Source organism: Aspergillus bombycis, assembly GCF_001792695.1.
Source record: "Aspergillus bombycis strain NRRL26010 chromosome Unknown contig00034, whole genome shotgun sequence".
Classification (NCBI taxonomy): Eukaryota; Fungi; Ascomycota; class Eurotiomycetes; order Eurotiales; family Aspergillaceae; genus Aspergillus; species Aspergillus bombycis.
The window spans coordinates 110,031-126,564 of NW_019170036.1; the positions used below are offsets into that span (position 1 = coordinate 110,031).

General features: G+C 50.2%; 7 protein-coding genes across 7 annotated transcripts; 2 read left to right on the top strand and 5 right to left on the bottom strand.

Annotated features, from left to right (window-relative positions):
* Window positions 1-2,388: 2,388 nt before the first annotated feature.
* On the bottom strand, window positions 2,389-4,071 carry ABOM_004878 (amino acid transporter; the record flags this gene model as incomplete). The annotated part of the gene is made up of 6 exons (XM_022532007.1): window positions 2,389-3,032; window positions 3,091-3,234; window positions 3,296-3,627; window positions 3,688-3,760; window positions 3,823-3,836; window positions 3,902-4,071. The coding sequence occupies 6 exons, from the start codon at window positions 4,069-4,071 to the stop codon at window positions 2,389-2,391; spliced, it is 1,377 nt and encodes a 458-aa protein (XP_022389842.1).
* A 979-nt stretch (window positions 4,072-5,050) lies between these two features.
* ABOM_004879 (uncharacterized protein) lies at window positions 5,051-6,390 on the bottom strand (the record flags this gene model as incomplete). Its single annotated transcript, XM_022532008.1, has 3 exons — window positions 5,051-5,439; window positions 5,505-6,324; window positions 6,382-6,390. The coding sequence occupies 3 exons, from the start codon at window positions 6,388-6,390 to the stop codon at window positions 5,051-5,053; spliced, it is 1,218 nt and encodes a 405-aa protein (XP_022389843.1).
* Window positions 6,391-6,823: 433 nt separating this feature from the next.
* ABOM_004880 (serine hydrolase domain-containing protein) lies at window positions 6,824-8,020 on the bottom strand (the record flags this gene model as incomplete). The annotated part of the gene is made up of 2 exons (XM_022532009.1): window positions 6,824-7,875; window positions 7,930-8,020. 2 exons carry the CDS (start codon window positions 8,018-8,020, stop codon window positions 6,824-6,826), a joined length of 1,143 nt encoding a protein of 380 aa, XP_022389911.1.
* An 837-nt stretch (window positions 8,021-8,857) lies between these two features.
* ABOM_004881 (DNA/RNA non-specific endonuclease) lies at window positions 8,858-9,937 on the bottom strand (the record flags this gene model as incomplete). The annotated part of the gene is made up of 1 exon (XM_022532010.1): window positions 8,858-9,937. One exon carries the CDS (start codon window positions 9,935-9,937, stop codon window positions 8,858-8,860), a length of 1,080 nt encoding a protein of 359 aa, XP_022389910.1.
* A 1,255-nt stretch (window positions 9,938-11,192) lies between these two features.
* ABOM_004882 (phospholipase/carboxylesterase) lies at window positions 11,193-11,843 on the top strand (the record flags this gene model as incomplete). Its single annotated transcript, XM_022532011.1, has 1 exon — window positions 11,193-11,843. The coding sequence occupies one exon, from the start codon at window positions 11,193-11,195 to the stop codon at window positions 11,841-11,843; it is 651 nt and encodes a 216-aa protein (XP_022389909.1).
* A 635-nt stretch (window positions 11,844-12,478) lies between these two features.
* ABOM_004883 (putative MFS transporter) lies at window positions 12,479-14,464 on the bottom strand (the record flags this gene model as incomplete). The annotated part of the gene is made up of 10 exons (XM_022532012.1): window positions 12,479-12,490; window positions 12,538-12,768; window positions 12,825-13,044; window positions 13,093-13,577; window positions 13,624-13,643; window positions 13,692-13,789; window positions 13,838-13,893; window positions 13,945-13,972; window positions 14,018-14,211; window positions 14,264-14,464. 10 exons carry the CDS (start codon window positions 14,462-14,464, stop codon window positions 12,479-12,481), a joined length of 1,545 nt encoding a protein of 514 aa, XP_022389908.1.
* Window positions 14,465-14,938: 474 nt separating this feature from the next.
* Window positions 14,939-16,501, top strand: ABOM_004884 (glycoside hydrolase family 88 protein; the record flags this gene model as incomplete). Its single annotated transcript, XM_022532013.1, has 3 exons — window positions 14,939-15,001; window positions 15,054-15,345; window positions 15,378-16,501. 3 exons carry the CDS (start codon window positions 14,939-14,941, stop codon window positions 16,499-16,501), a joined length of 1,479 nt encoding a protein of 492 aa, XP_022389915.1.
* Between the last annotated feature and the right edge of the window lie 33 nt (window positions 16,502-16,534).

Genomic DNA, 16,534 nt, shown 5'->3' on the forward strand with positions numbered 1-16,534 from the left:
TCCAGCAGATATAACCAACATTTCTGTACCTAGGGGCCAGCACATCTCCTATTTTGGTAAGTAGTATCCTATTTTGGTATTCACCTATGATTCCTATCTAGGCAATAGTATCAAAGCAGTAGCCTATTTAGGAAATAGGGCAAAAACACGCCATATTTCACCACTGGGGCTTCTGAGAGTAACCCATAGTTCATTGCGCGGTTGTGGAGTTCTTGAAGCCAAGTATATTAGTTTCTCCGAAGAATTTAGCTCACAATACGGTAGGTTACGGAGGACTGTGGTTGTCTATGTGCCAGACATTTGGTACCTTGGGAAGCTCACGTTAGCCTGTGAAAGATATATATATCAACTATCTGCTACTGCTGCGGTCAATTCGAAACTCAACCGACGTTAAATTACGATAAGTTCTAACTTCTATCCAGATGGATTACTCCGGACAAAAACCTCTATTTAGTTCCACCGGATCGCTTGATATAGGGGAGCCTAACCATGGGGTTTTAAGGCTGGTTTGATTTCAGGCGTTGCCTTGTCGTGAGCTCCGGGTCCACTTCGCCACGCGGCCAGCAGGAAAGGGAAGGGCATGTAAAAAAAAAGATGACCTATTGTAGCGTCGAGAATAGTTTGCACAACCTATACTGTAAAAATTTGACCAAGCATGTAAAAGAATCGGGCTTAACCGTCTCCCAGTCCCCTTATCCTCCTCTCTCAGTGTATTCTCGAGTACAATAAGCATGGCCGCCAATTCTGACCAAGACTATCAAGCATTTCTGATCAGGGATAGATGTCAGGGATAAAATCGGAAGGTTTCGCGAGTCATTGCAGTGAAGTGCTCTGAAAGTTCAAAGCACTATAAGGTGAGTCTAACCATGCCATGTTTATATACAGAGGTGGCTATCAAGTCCCCTACAGCTTCCTCACTAGAGGTTATCGAAAATCCAACGTAATTGATGCGACGCATCTTGTTCCTGGCTCCATTCTTTCCAATTTCCAGTGCTACGTATTTATGTATTACTCCGTAGGTAGATGAGGCATGGCTACATAGCGCAAAAGCTAAAAAGAAATTGGGACGAACCGGGATCGAACCGGCGACCTTCTGATTACCTAATGGTATTTACTGATCGAAGTAGACTTCAGTCAAACGCTCTCCCAACTGAGCTATCGTCCCAATTGATGAATAATTTCTAAGTATATAGAATCATGGTAGTTGGCAAAGCTGTGGTGTAAATTCTTTCATGGGAGATGTCACATGACCTAATCAGCTTGATCATGCCTAGCCAAAGTCGGACTAGCCCAATTCTCTACAGTTCTTAGTCAACGTGTCTAACGTCCTGGCTCATTCCCTAGGAGTTCAGACTCACCAGTAGGTACCCGAACAGATACTCACACTGGACCATTCAATCACGATGGAAAGTAAAGACTGAGCTTGGAGTGGAGATGTTGAGATGGATTCCTTACATATCATACTGGAGTATATCCGCTTGTGTTGCGCATGGATATGTTCTTAAGTCTATCACGGCATACTTAAATATATATTTATAACACGCCCAAGCGTAATCAACATATTATTTCTTTACAGCGTGAGAGTAAAGTATAACTGGAGGAACCTCAACATGCCCACACTAAGTAATTTCTGGTCTTTCTTGACAAGATATTATTGGGGAAGTGTGGTTGGTTGTATATACTTACCAGCAGTTCTTTGCACTAAGCCCTGCAGGCAAACATATCTCCGAATAGGGTAAGTGCCAGATGTGACCAATCTAATCGTAATCTATTAAGGTTCGGCGATCGATGACCATCGTGATTAAAGTACCGCCCATTGCCATTGCTGCATAAGGCGAACCAAGGAACGCGAGATCTGTTGCAGAATCTAATCGCAAGGCTAAATTAGAAAAACAGCCCCACAGGACCTTACGAAAACCAAGCGTTACAGATGCATAGATGAAAATTCTATGGGGGTATAATTGTGATGCATAATCTATAATACAATGCATTGGTCGACTGTACAATGGCCACGATCAAAAGCTCAAAACTCCAATGCTCCCAACTCTAAAACCCATCCACGCCGTGATGCAGGGAGTGTGGTGTCGATATCGTACCCGATGATGTATGAGCTCGGGTGGGCTCGCTATAGACACGGTGGGGTGTTTCCCTCAATCCGATACAACTGCAGTCCCGAAATAATGGCCATTTTCCAGGCTCGTAGATATAACCGAGAAGCGGGTGTTGTTTCAAGGGAGTATAAATGTAGCGAGAAAACCGACGGGAGGATGCATCGCCATGTTTTCTCACGGGAAGAACCGTCATGAATTGGACGGTGAAATTCTGGGAGTAGAGTCTCAAGTGATCGGCCAATTAGGAGATTAATATGAAAACGTAAACCACCGGGGTTTAAGTGGCGTTGTTGGCGCAGGTGAAGCTGCCGTGGGATTTATCGTTGTGGATAGCCACGCCGGACACCCAGAGACCCAGGCCACAGATCATGACACCGAAAATGAACAAGCACACGTTGCACAGAGTGAGGAAGATCTTCATCGGCGAGGCAAAATATTGGCCCTTATAGATGTAAAGCCAGAAGACACCGGGAAGACCGAAGGTGAACCAACTGACGAAGAGAGCGCTGACCAAGCTGAGCAGGTTGCTGAACACGGGGATGGCCTCGGCAATGATCCAGGCAATGACCCAGAAGACTACGGCCAGGCCAATCCAGACACCAATGCTCCGCCAATTCCGCTTGTGCATCAACTCGGTTCCACGAAGCATACGCACGTAGACGTTCTTGATGGCTACGTGGCCCAGGACCACACCGGCGATGACAATGGTCGGGATGGCGATACCGTAGGCGACTTTCCGCACCACTGGACCCGCGGAGCCCAGAGCGGGGGAGGCGACGTTCTGTCCAGCGTAGCGGTAGATGACGGCCGAAGCGACGGTGTACAGGATGATTTCAAAGCCCTGCAACATGCACAGGGACTTGGGGAAGTCATGTGGGTTCTTCATCTCCGCGATGAAACCAAAGAAGGCAGGATGGCCACCTGGACGCACATGTTAGCTTCGTGTTGTTGAATAAAGAACAGCCAAGAGAAGACTTACAGTACGCGAAAACAATGTTGGTCACTGCGGTAAAGCCGGTGACGAAATTCGTCTTGCGAGTGAGCTGCATCTCGTCATATCCGGGACGCTCGATGCCGACGCCGATCATAGTGATTACGACGGCGGTGAAGATACTCAAGAAGGCTATAATTCCATGGTCAACCGACGGGTCATATCATAACCAAGGGATAAGGGGTGTCTATACAGGTCACGGCAAGCCAGGAGACGTTCTTCATGGTCCGGGGCAAGGAGAAGATCAAGGAGAGAACCAAGCCGACGACACCGAACACGATGGAACATGTGCCGTGATCCGTCAAGGTGTTCATCATGACGGTGAAGGTCAACAGGTGACTGCCACAGGCGAACAGGAAGAACAGCAGCTGTCCGACTTCGATGACATAACGACCGATGGGACCCATGAGGATGAAACCGGCATCGGCCATGCTATGCACGTAGGGATATTTGTGTCGGAATTGTGCGATGGTATAGCCCGAGTAGGTGGTGACAATACCAAGGCCGACGATGAGGATGATTGCCCTAGCCCATGGGGGTCAGTAACGGTGGTGTCGGGTGAATTGACTGTGGCGCAATGCTTACGGGATAAGACCAATGGATGCGAGAGTGGCCGGTAGTGACAGGACACCGACGGAGACCGTTTCAGCGATCATGACTATGGCATGAGGGTTAGTATACTGATTCCAGCATTTCGCCATTCTGCGCGGGGAGTCGTACGGATTCCACATTGCCTATCATAGCAGTTTTGGTCAGCCAGGCTTCTAGAAGGATTCCCAGGGATGTCGATCACACATACCACCAATCCAAGGTCTTGTACTTGACCTCCGCCGTCTCTTCAGCACCGAAAGCGTCCATTTCGAGCCGAGGAGGCTCCTCCTTCAGGTTGTCCTCGAACGGAGGCTTCTCGGAGTCATCCTCCCTCCGATCCAAACCATGTTCAATATCTTTGACATCCGACGACGCCATGATGATCGCAATCCAAATGCACACACGGTGTTGAAGATGTGTGTGCGCGGGGGGGAAGGCGTGTTAAAGTAGTAAATAAATCGAAGAGGAAAGGGAGAAGGCGAGAGGCGAAACGTTATGGACGCGGGAGGAATGCGTTAGTTAATAGCGGGAGATGATTGGCAAATCGGAAGGCAAATTAAGAGTTTTCCGTCCGACCAGTCCGATGTCGGGGGCATAACCTGCATTAGAGCCGCTGCCGGCTCCACTTCGTCACCATTAGTGTGAGTCAGAGAAAACAGGCACGGAGAAAACGAGGAACGAGACAGACGGTTATTCATGAGAAGTCGAATCACCTACCGATTGCACACTAGTGTCGACGGGCTCCTAATCATGGACAGACGTTGTTGAATCCTGTCAATCCGTCGACCCCAGACACGGCACGTGTTCCCTTGAACGGATCGCCCAGGGTTTTAAGGTTTGTCAACGGATGCGGCGGTGGCGCAACTCTAATCGGTGACTTCGTGCGGATCAGGTTTTGACTGTTTGACTCGTTTGGGTCTGGGCACGTTTCTCTCCGTAGGCTCAAAACGGAATCTTCTACGTCGTTCCCGCTTTCGGTCTTAGCGCCTCCTCGGCTTCGCGTTGCCGACACGTGGTCTAGAGCTGGACCCTGACAAAACAATTAAGTTGAGACTGACAGACTGTCACTCAGATCGCCACCAAACAATGCTGGAGTACTGTTGATGGCTCTTTGCCTGTTCTGATCTACTGATGGGGATGGTCATGCTGTCATGGAGAGATGGACCCGGTCACAATTCCTCTCCACCAGATCGGAGCGGGACGGAAATGAATAATATCTATTATCTCATCTGGCAGCATACATAGGGTGACATCCGCAAGGACTTCCTCTCCAGGTATTAGACCTGTTCTACTAGTCCCGGAGTAGTGCTTGCAACTCCGTCGGGGTAACCGATGGAACCCACATGAAAATAACGAATTACCGCGCCCAGATCAGATCTCCCCAGCTGGGGTGGTCGTTGGAGGAAACTCCACCGGCGAACCCCTGGGCCTCCTTTGCGGCTGTGGTCCAGGGCCCGTCATTTCCCCGCGTCACCACGTATTCATAAAATAGAATGTCCCACATGGGGTTCTTGCTGGTGACTCCACGATTGGCCTCGGATATGTTCTGCCACGGGCCATTGACCAGCACTGCTTCACACCGGTACCACTGGGGGTCATAAAAGACGGTGTGGTTTAGATTATACGTCGCGGCGTACTCGGCCGCTCGGAGTAACAAGCCACCCCCGAGACTATAAAGATCGCTGCCTTGGCTTCGCCCAACACGAGCGCCATACGCCGTCCACCCGATGCCCGACATGGTGTGGCCTGATGCTGTCAGCATGCCTGCCTTATCGGTCGGTGTGAATCAGCAAAGTAAGGAGGTACTGCACCTTGATCACGCCCCGCTTCCACCGACTGCCCCGTCTTGGGATGATACATGGCCAATAACCCGGCGCAACGATCATGGATGAACGCATGAACGGCATAATTATACAATTGTACATCGTCCAGATACACCGCGAAGCTCATCAAGGCCTTAATGCTGGCCATTCCGTAGTTCGCCTGCCCAATGGCGACGGACTGTCGGGAGAACAGCCAGTACAGCTGATTGCTGAACCCATTGCCCCCCTGCCATCTACTACCGGACTCCGTCCAATTCCCTTCCCATCGCATGATCTCAGCTGCGTTGACAAACAGGTCCCCGTCCAGTCCAATCAGCAGCGACCGGTCAATACCGACAATATCCGTCAGATTCGACCCCCACGCGTCCAGGATGCTGGTGCTGCGGCCCCAATGCGTTTGGTCCCGGGTGATATACCACATCAGGGCGTTCTGCCATGCGGCTCGCGCGTCATGCGCAAACGAGGAGTAGTTACTGATTTTACCCCGGGAAATCACAGCGGCGGGTCCCTCCATCGTGTAATTGGCAAGAGAGTACTGGTCGGCGCGGAAGCGTTGGTACGCCGATGCCCAGGGGTCTTCGTTACGAAGCACATTGTCCCGCATGCGCTCGAGGTCCTCGTGTGTATGCCAAATCCCGGGATGGACAAAGTCTCCAGGGTTTCTTTTGAAATACTGTGCCGTGTCGATGGACTCGAATGGGGCCACGTTAGAGATGGCCGGGAATATGCCAGGGATATCGAGTACGGTGGCATGAGTCAAGCCAATGCTGATGGCAATAATTGCCGCGCATCCGGTTGTTATTCTATTCTAAGATTGGGCCCACATTAGGTAGAAGAACGAGAGCAATCGGGGATGGGGACATACTAGCAGCATCTTCCTGGACCCCCTGAATTGCTTGTCGCTATCGTTCCAACTGAACCGCAGCACCACGCTTTTTATTGCACCCCACCCGTTTAACCCCACCGGGAAGTTGATTATCATATTCGCTCTGCGCTGAGTGTTTCGCAGATGTTGTATCTCCGACATCTTCCCCATGGGATCCCGCAACCCGGAGCTGTGCCGGCACTTGCCCCGAGCTTGAGCCATTTTAATATCGATCTTATAGCTTACTCTCGAATTTATTACCTAATTTTTATAGTCCCAAAACAATGCACGTCCAAAGTGTTTCACCATTACCAATTGCGTTGTGTCAGACAGTTTGTGGCTTCTTGAACAGTATCATTCCAGCAATACTCCAAGCAAAGGAAGTCCTACCTAGATATGATCCACTTGATTAAACCCCCTCCAGAAATCTCTCTTCCAGGCATTAACCAGCCCCGTCACCGCCGGATTCCCAAACGGAGCCTGCTGCGTCGCAAAAAACCCGCAACACCCAGTCCCGACTAAGCCACCAGGCAATATTAGTCGCCCCGCCCCACGCCAGCACATTCGCGGGCTGCCCTATCTCAGGCACCGGTCCAGTACACAAGATGCCACCTAACCCATGATTCACAGCATCATCCGCCACAGGCCCAGCTACAGTCGCCCAGGCAGGCCGTAACTCTAGGAGCATCTGCGCACTGGCCGAACCAGGCACAAGCTGCGGCGTAAACATCTCCGAGATCGTTTCCGGTTTCAACAGCGTCGGAGCCTCCGAGATCAAATCTGCCAGCACGGCGAGAAAGTCTTTCGCCGTGGAGGAGAGGCCGCTACCCCCTTCTTGATCTTCGGGGTTATCAAAGGCCCAGCTATCGCAGGGCTCCAGTCGTCCGTCGCTGGTTTGGACGGCGCCGTGCATGATCCGTGCGTTATATTCGGGATGGGTTGAGATATTGAATCGCGGGAAGGGGGCTGAAACGCCTACGTTCTTCCAGATGTTCTCTATCATGTATTCTTCTAAGGACATCCCATCGTGTAGACGGCTGACAACCACCCCCGCCCAGTCGAGGCTACAGCCATATAACCAACCCCTCCCCGGTTCGAACACTAACGGATAGCTATATTTCTCCGTCACGCGGAGCGAAGGTTTAAGATGCTTTCTAGCCTGCGCTCTACGCCCCAGTAGTTGATTGGTAAACGGATATCCTAATCCGGAAGTATGCGCCAGAAGATGTCGCGCCGTGATGGCGGTTTTGTTTGGTTCGAAGGTGAAGTCCGATCCCGAGACGTCGGTGAGGATTTGGACGTCGGCGAACTCGGGAAGGATCTCGGTGAGAGGGGAATCGAGGGTGATGAGGCCTTTTTCGACGCATTGGAGGAGTGCGATGCTGGTGATGAGCTTTGTGGCGCTGGCGAGTTTGAGGACGGCAGATTCATGGAGGGGCGTGGCGTCTGCGGCGAGGGAGTTGTAGCCCGCTATTTTGTTGTAAATTTCGTTTCCTGGGGTTTATGTTAGGGGATCTGTGGATGGAAGTTATTTTCAGCATGCGATACCATTCTTATCTACGCATTTGCATATTACACCGTGTACCTTCGGATTTTCTTTGGCAGTATAGTCGGCGAGGAGGGCGTCGAAGTCGAACATTTTCTATAGCTTTGCAGAGTTATAGTGGTGAGGATAGATCTAGACTTGTAGGGTTTGTTGAAGCATGTGCGGTAGAGAATAGCAGAGAGAGTGCTTAGAGGTCATACGAAGCTGCGCCGGGGCGGCAAGTTCGCTGCTTAGTTTCCCGTAGTAAGCGGAGGGAGGAAGATGATTCGATAGCTTAAGCTGCCTCGCACTAAATTACACTATAATCTCACCATCAGTCTTTTGGCCAAAGACGTGCATCTCTCGTGGCTAGACTTTCGAAAAAAAAAACCAACCCACTTGTGCTTAGCATGAGCCAGTAAGCGCTATTACGGATAGGAAGCATCCAAGGATTCCACTCTGGGGGCCATACAAGAAACTGGAAAATAAGCAGGTGGACACACCCATTGCACGATACCGAGCGAAGCATTCAGTAGTCAACTATTTTCGTAATTTCTGTGGGTACTCCGTGACCCACACCTAAAAATATACTCCAGTTGCTACGGTCGTGAGAAGGTGGGATAAATTGACGTAGTAGAGACGACGCTTGTGCAAAGCCAGATGGAGGAGAAGAGGACGCGAATTTTGACATCAAGACGTAAAGCATTGAACCTGCTTACACAAGGAAGTGCATGCTTATAAAAAACTTAGCTCATATCTTCAAGCAATCCGTAGATGTTTCTTGCAGCACTTTGGTGTACCATCCAGCCTTTCCACTCTGGCATAGCCTCATTGCAGATATCCGATACTGGCGTTGAGAGCCCTGAAGTAAAGAAGACGGATTATATCCCTCAGTTAAACCCCCGTTCCTTTTCCTTTGGTCTTGAGAAGCAAAATAATTGACAATGTCTATCACAGCTTCGATTTCATTTGGTCGCTGAATTCCTTAACCGAGATATCACACTGAACCTCTTCACAGAGCCGTTTCCGACGCTTGGGATCCAGATTCTTCACAAACTCCAGACCACTGGCACGCTCGATGTGGGCAACATCGACCTCGAAGTCTGCCAGCTTCTTGGAGTTATCTATCGGGGCGTTTGGCAGGACGAACGCCCCAAGCGCAACTTCACCCGTGGAACTCTCATTCCCGTCTTCATCCTGGGGTTCTTCCTCTCCATAAATAATCTTGAAGAAATGCGTAGGAACGGCTACATTCGGTGCAAAGTTGTTATTCTCCCTCAGACTGATATCCTCTGCACCGGCAACCTCACTGGAGCCAATAACCTCATAGCTAACGCGCCATTTGCCGGAGTCATCCTTACGCGGCAAGTATAGAGGACCGGTCACGATCCGCACCGAGGGATACTTTGTGGTCAGATTACGGCAAAACTCCTCCAAGCGAAGCCAGTAGCCACTGTTGAACCCTTTGCCGACCTGCGGACACATGTTGGACATCTTGAAGGTATCGTCGAGGGCTTTTTGATCCCACCTCGCATCTTGAGCGGGGACTTGATGCCCGCGGTCATACCCGCTTTTGGAGTAATCGCTCACCTTGGCGCGAAAGATCTTAGGGATACTCCGATCTTCCCGAAAGTTGTCCTTGCGCGCTGAGATGGTTTGAGCGAGTGATTCTGGTGTTATGTGTTCTGCGACCCAGAGGGGATTCCGCGTACGACGGTCATATGCGCCGTAGAAAGGGAGCGCTTTCAATTCGTCGACTACTGGGCCGGGATGGCCGTATTTTAGTATGCCGGTTGGATCCACCTTGGGAAGAATGGACGATGTTATCGCAAGACCGGGAGAGGGAACTTGGACCGGAAGACCTTTGGTTCGTATACCGGGCAGCGGGGAGATACCTTGCGAATCGGGAGCTATGATTTCTAGTGTCGGCTCAGGTTGACGTGGTTGAACTGTTGATGTGTATAGAAGCGCTGCACCGGCACCTGCGGCAGCGCTGGCTGCTGCTATCGCTGCTTGTCTTACTCCAGACATGGCACAAGTTGGTCAACAGCCCTTGTTGCTTAGTGAAAACTTAGCTGAACATAGCCTGCAGTGGAAATGTGAAAGGAAAAGGGAGAAAACGAAAAAAGGTCAGAAGCACACAGGATGTGAGGAGAACAGAGAACAGAGAATAGGAGAACGGATGAAGAGTAGTTTATGTGAAAAGAGACACCGCTACTCTTTCTGCATGCGATGGTTCATAATGCACAAGCGGCTAGAGTGTTAGACATCGGTTACATCCCACAAAATATGATATCACATAAGAAGGTCCATCAGTGGTGCAACATTGTAGCTGGGTAGGATTAGGGCCACTCATGACGTCCAGAAGTCCGAATGCATCGAAATATTCGACCACATTAGGTAGTGCGACACACTTTGGGCGATGCAACTGACATGGACCAGTATGACACTTGAAACCAGTGGGTCCGACGAGCTAGTCCAATACCGATCGGCGCACTCTAGACGCAGCAGACAATTTGGACGGTTTTGGCAGCGGTCACAATTTCTTGTCAGCCAACACCTGGGATTCTTCTGTGGATCCCAAGAATGTTTATATAACATACTCACCCAGTCTTGACGCTGGGATTTTGTTCCCCTGCCAAGATTGGATTCCTCGCTCTACTCTGTCCCTGTGTTCAAATTACATAAATGCATCGGCTGTCCTCATGATAATGATATGATTGTCAATACTTGTCCTAGTACTGGACGACATGCTTCATTCACCAGTACTTATCTTGGCAACCACCTGATTTACCGTGGCGAGTACCACTACATCAATTTATACCATTGTAAAGGGAGGCCAGCGTTTCCAGGGGACAGGTAGGACAGCGGTGTCGAAGGCTGGGAAATGTCCACCCAAAGCTCAAAGCGGAACATAGGTTCGGCCCGGTAGGTAAGCTTGCGGTCCATGTCCACTGGTACCTAAAATACCAAATCAACGAGACGAAAAATGCAGCCGAGTATGTACGTGGAAAGGCATGCAGATCTCTAGGGTAGACCGACGAGACCGCCCTAGAGTTTCGCTGGGTCATTAAAGAATTGGCTATATTTCGCTTATCTACCAAGCCAACAAAGTGTCTTTGTGCGTACCAATATGGAAAACAGAACAGTGCGAATAATTAAATCGTGCTTGGTAATGTTCAGCCTCTAGCTAGCTAGGGTTCAGCCGAATTCACGTGCTCGCGACTGGAAGAATGTAAGCGCCGGCTTTGTCTTCCAGTTGATTGAATTCCAATCAGTGTTCAACATGCCAGGTTCGAAGCCGTACCCCGCTCCTTTGGTGATCGCACCTCAAAGGAGCGACCGGCATACCCATACACTTATTCTTCTCCATGGCCGTGGCAGCAACGGTGAGCGCTTTGGCCAGGTCTTCCTCGAATCAACCCACATCGCGCGACGTCTCCCAACAGTGAAGTTTGTCTTCCCCACCGCGAGGAAACGTCGCTCCACGGTGCTAAAAAGGATCCCCATCAACCAGTGGTTTGACAATTACTCATTGGAAGATCCAAATACCCGGACGGATTTACAGGTCGATGGACTTGAGGAAAGTATTTTCGTCCTGCGTGGGTTGATAGACGAAGAGGCGCGGCTGTTAAATGGCGAGTATAGTCGCGTCATCATCGGAGGGCTGAGTCAAGGCTGTGCGACGTCTGTCTTGTGTCTTCTTGGAGGCTTTCCTGAAGATGGTGAGATCAAACAGCTTGGTGGATTCATTGGAATGAGCGGTTGGCTGCCTTTTCAACGAGAGATTTCGAGGTTGTTGGGATCTAGTAAAGATGAATCTGTGACTGACGATGATGATCCTTTCTCTCATGACGATGAGGACGGCGAGGATGTCCCTGGGCATGTCCAGGCGATCAATCATATTCGAGATATTCTTGACCTGTCGGCTTTGTAACAGCCGTCCTGGTCCAACTTACAGACGCCTGTCTTTCTGGGCCATGGGTCGGCAGATCCTAAAGTGGCGGTAGACCTAGGACAGCAAATGGCATCTACTCTTTCCGAGGGGTTCGGGATGGATGTGACTTGGAAGGCGTATGGAGAGTTTGGACACTGGTATAAAGTACCGGACGAAATTGATGACGTTGTGTGCTTCTTGGAGGAAAAGGTTGGCGTTCCATGTATCAACACACCCTAAGCAATATGAGCATTTGGACTTGGCCCGGATGACAAAAGCGAGGCGTCATCACATTATATCAGTCAACTGGAAGCGTTGCCTGATTTGCTTTTAGTTGATATTGGGCCTATGTACCACAGCCCTCGTCATCTGGGGATAAGGCAACTATTCAACAGCGATAATCCAAGGGCGCGTTGTGGGAAACCCCTGAACCCATCCTGTGTTGGGATTGTAGATCACTACAAAATCACCATAGGATGGATACCTCGTTCTATAGGCTGGACGTACAATGAGAAGAACCTTACTGGGCCTACATGACAAGGAGGGTTTATGGCCTACGGGGCTTGAACTTGAATAGTAAACCAATATTCCCCCCTAAATCCATCAAATTATGGAGCACATACGAAGCACAACAGCTAGTGTACATACTACAACCATCAGTTACGAACCAAACAGAATTCCTCAGCGCACTTACCCGAAAATCCGGATTCTCCACATCCGTCATATCCAAGAAAGCGCCCGAGTGACCAATATCTTCAGGACTACCATTCTCAACGACAGCTGCTGCAGTGGCGTCTCTTTTCCCTTTATTCCGACGAACCAAGAGCCATCGTGTAACGAGCAGCGTGCCATTCATGATTCCATAGAGACAGAAATGGGCTATAAAGCCCTTGGTATAGCGTGGTGCGTCGGAGGATTGGAATATCTATTTGTTCTGTTTAGTTCACATGGATCTGATATGGTCAACAGGGACGTGTATACCTGTGGTGCGGTCGCATTGCCCGCGGCCCAGGCGATGAATGTCATGGCGAGTACAGTCGACTTCTTCGTTTGGCCGGCGACATTGCGGGAGATCAGCGAGAATAGAAGGTTTCCTTCGGCCCAGATGAACTGCGTGCAGTAAAATGCGATCAACAGGCCCACCCTTGTAGACTCGGTTGGCGCGATGGTGAAAATGATGGCGGTGCCGATTATGGGAGGGCTGGCAGGGTATATTAGTATATACTATCGGAATCAGGACTGTCCTTACATTGTCCACAGGTGCATGATGCAGATGGTTTGGTCCGTCCAGGATGACAGCGACGCCCCACCCACCATGACAGCACTGGTGACAGCACCCTGTGCGATATTGAGCAACTGTGTTTGCAGTGTCGTAAATCCGAAGCTTTTAATGATGATATTGGAGAAGACACCCAAACCACCCAGCACAAGTGTACTTGATACCTGCATGAGGACATAAAGCCAGATGATAGGATCCGTGAGTGCTTCCACCAGTTGATACCTCTTGAAGGTCTTATTTTGGATACCGGTTTCATTGGCCCGGACTCGTTCCACGAGCAAACGTTTGTCATCCTCAGTGAAGCATTTTGCTTTCATCGGACTGTCAGGGAGGTACCAGGCTAGGAATACAGCCCAGACGCAGGTCGCCACGCCGAGGACGAGGAAGAGTAGTTGCCAGGATCTGATGGCATGCCCTATGTAATGGCTGGTGCCCCAGGCCATAATGCCTCCTACCTATGTGATGTTAGAGTAGTGTAGGTGTAGGTGAGAGGATCAGTACCATCATCTGGACGCCCATCACTGCGACGGTTAGCTATGAGTAATGCTCGCAGGTAGGCTAGCACCTACTGCAATTCCATAGGCTTGTTAAAATTGGCTGTTCTTTGCGGGTATACCACATGGACGTCATCTGAATAAAGATTGGCTGAACGCAAGATTCAAAGCAGCTGGTAAGACGTTAGAGTGATAACATATTCCAAGACCGGTAGACAAACCCCAAGAGGAATCGAACGACCATTAATCCAGGAAAGTTCGTGGCCGCCGCACTGCACTGGAATATGTCAGTTGCTGCCATGGCGTGTACACATCAGGTTGAACATACTGCAATGACCACTCCCCAGAGAAACACACTATTCCAGTCAATCATTTTCCGAACATATCGAATGCAAACTCACTTCGCCGCAAGGTACTTGGCGACCGGTAGTTTCTGAGCCAAGAAGTTGGTCGGATATTCCCCAACAAGCACTCCAATATACAAGATTGTCCCGAGCCAGTTATATTTATTGCTATCCAAACCGGTATCTTCCTGGATGCCCATGATGGAACTGAACCCTAGAGTGCCCTTATCAAGCGCTTGGCAGAAGTACGTCTGTGCCACTATTAGTGATCGTAGCAGCCTATTCTCGGTCCCTGGAACATACCCCAACCATGCATACGAGGATCCGCTTATTGACCTTCCAGAAAAGCCGTCGATCGGTAGCTTTGTCGATCTCGACAGGAGGGCCAGACGCATAGGCTGCTGTTTCTGCATCGACCCCCGCCAAGTGTCCAGCTTTCTCGGGCGGGTCGACATGCTCATGCTCGGAGGAGATGCCTTTCCGGTCTGTTTGGATGTCGGCCATTGTGTGAGTGTCTTCAGGTTATTGTTGATAATGGAATGCAGTCGCGAAATACAGGATCTATGGATGCATTTGTATGTGGAAAGATGCATGTCATTAAGCTTTAAACTGGGGCCATCACGTCGCAGGCTCATTATTAACCCTCTGGAATAACTACCATATTGCCAGTCGCGGAGAAGGAATCTGGGGAAGCAGCGTGTCATCGGGCGAGGTCCGGTTATTGCTCCGAGACCCTCGCTGTTGAAGTTGCCGAGATCTAATCGGCGATGTCCCGGCCATTCCTCCGCTGCCGTGCCTTACAACGAGTATCTGACTGTTCTTTATAGACCAGACTATAACAATCCAGCATTCTATGAAACGTGGACATTGGCGTCTTGAACCTTGGTGCTGATACGTATTTCTCTTTGCGCCCAGAACATACACTCTGGACAGAATATCTCCACCAATCTACTATCTACGATCCGAATGAATATTACAATGCACGAAAAGACCACAATATCAGCGAAACGAGCGCTAGAAACATGGCAGAATGGAACAAATGTAACTGCCTACCCTTTGAGCAAACAATAAGAAGATACATTAACAAAAACAGTCCCCTAAAAAGCCTAAGACCAGCGAAGTCTCTGGCGAAACCACCCCCTCCCTGGTAGTCAAAGCCCTCTACTCTGAATCCGCAACAGCAAAACTCTGGAACGTGGCGAGTAAAGCACTGGGCAATGCGACGCCGCCGACACTCTACCCAGAGTACACAGGCGCAGATGGTGTAACCTATGTCTACCGGATTCTCGATTTCTGGACATCAGGCTTCTTCCCCGGGTCGCTATATCTCCTCCTTGAGCGGCAGACACTCTATCCAACTTTCTACGACGTACCGTGGCGAGTCAGTAGAAAAAGCCCGCTGCCTCATAAGCTGCAGCTCCAGTACCTCTGCCAATGGTGGACGGCCAATCTACACACCAACGCCGCAAAGCGAGATACTCACGATCTGGCTTCATGATCGCGCCGTGGGCCATGAAGGCCTGGTCTTTAAACCGCGACCCACAGGCCTACAACAGTTTGGCTTTAGCTGCGCATTCCCTGGCTAGTCGGTTCGACGAGCGCGTTCAGTCATTGCGCAGCTGGGATATTTGCCATACTAAACGATATTCCTTCACAGACCCCGAGAAGGATTTCCTGGTGATCATAGATAACATGTTGAACCTCGATTTGTTGTTCTGGGCTGCGAAGGAGACGGGAAATGCAGAGTTTCACGATATCGCGGTGGCGCATGCGCGGACCACAGCTAAACATCACATAAGATCGGATGACAGCACAGTCCATGTTGTTAATTATGACGCGCAGAGCGGTCTGCCCAAATCGAAGTTCACGCATCAGGGATATAACGATGGGAGCTGTTGGGCTCGTGGCCAGGCCTGGGGCATCCTGGGATTCGTGCAGACCTTCGAGTGGACGGGGGAGATGGAGTTTCTCACTACGGCACGAAGCTTGGCTGATTACTTTATCCGTCGTTTGCCCGACGACGGAGTACCGTATTGGGACTTTGACGCTCCTGTGAACTCATCTTGTCCAAAGGATACCTCGGCGGGCATGGTGGCGGGCTGTGGGCTGTTATTGATTTATAAGGCGTTGAGGGGCGTGGCTGAGGATGCTGCTGATTTCTATTTGAAGTCTGCAATAAGGATTTTGGTGGGGACGGTGAAAGGGTTCATGACTCCTGGCGATCTGAGGTTTGAACCTGAGGCGTTTGATACCGTGGTGCCGACATATCCTGATGATCTGCCTGAGCACGAAAGGAGGCAGTCAGGAGCGCTTCGGGTTACGGATTCCCGGACGAAAAATGGGAACGGGGCTTGCAAGAGAACGCCGGAGACCATCCTCGATGGGGCGACCATAAATAACTACGAGTTTGCTACTCGTCGCTGGGCAAACCATGGCCTTGTCTATGCCGATTATTATTTTATGCTGATGGGGAACATCCTCTTAGAGTTGGGGCTGGTTAGTGGGACAAGGCTTGCTATCCATGGGGAGCATTTATTATAATGGCGATTTGCTCTGACTAGAGCATATCTTGGT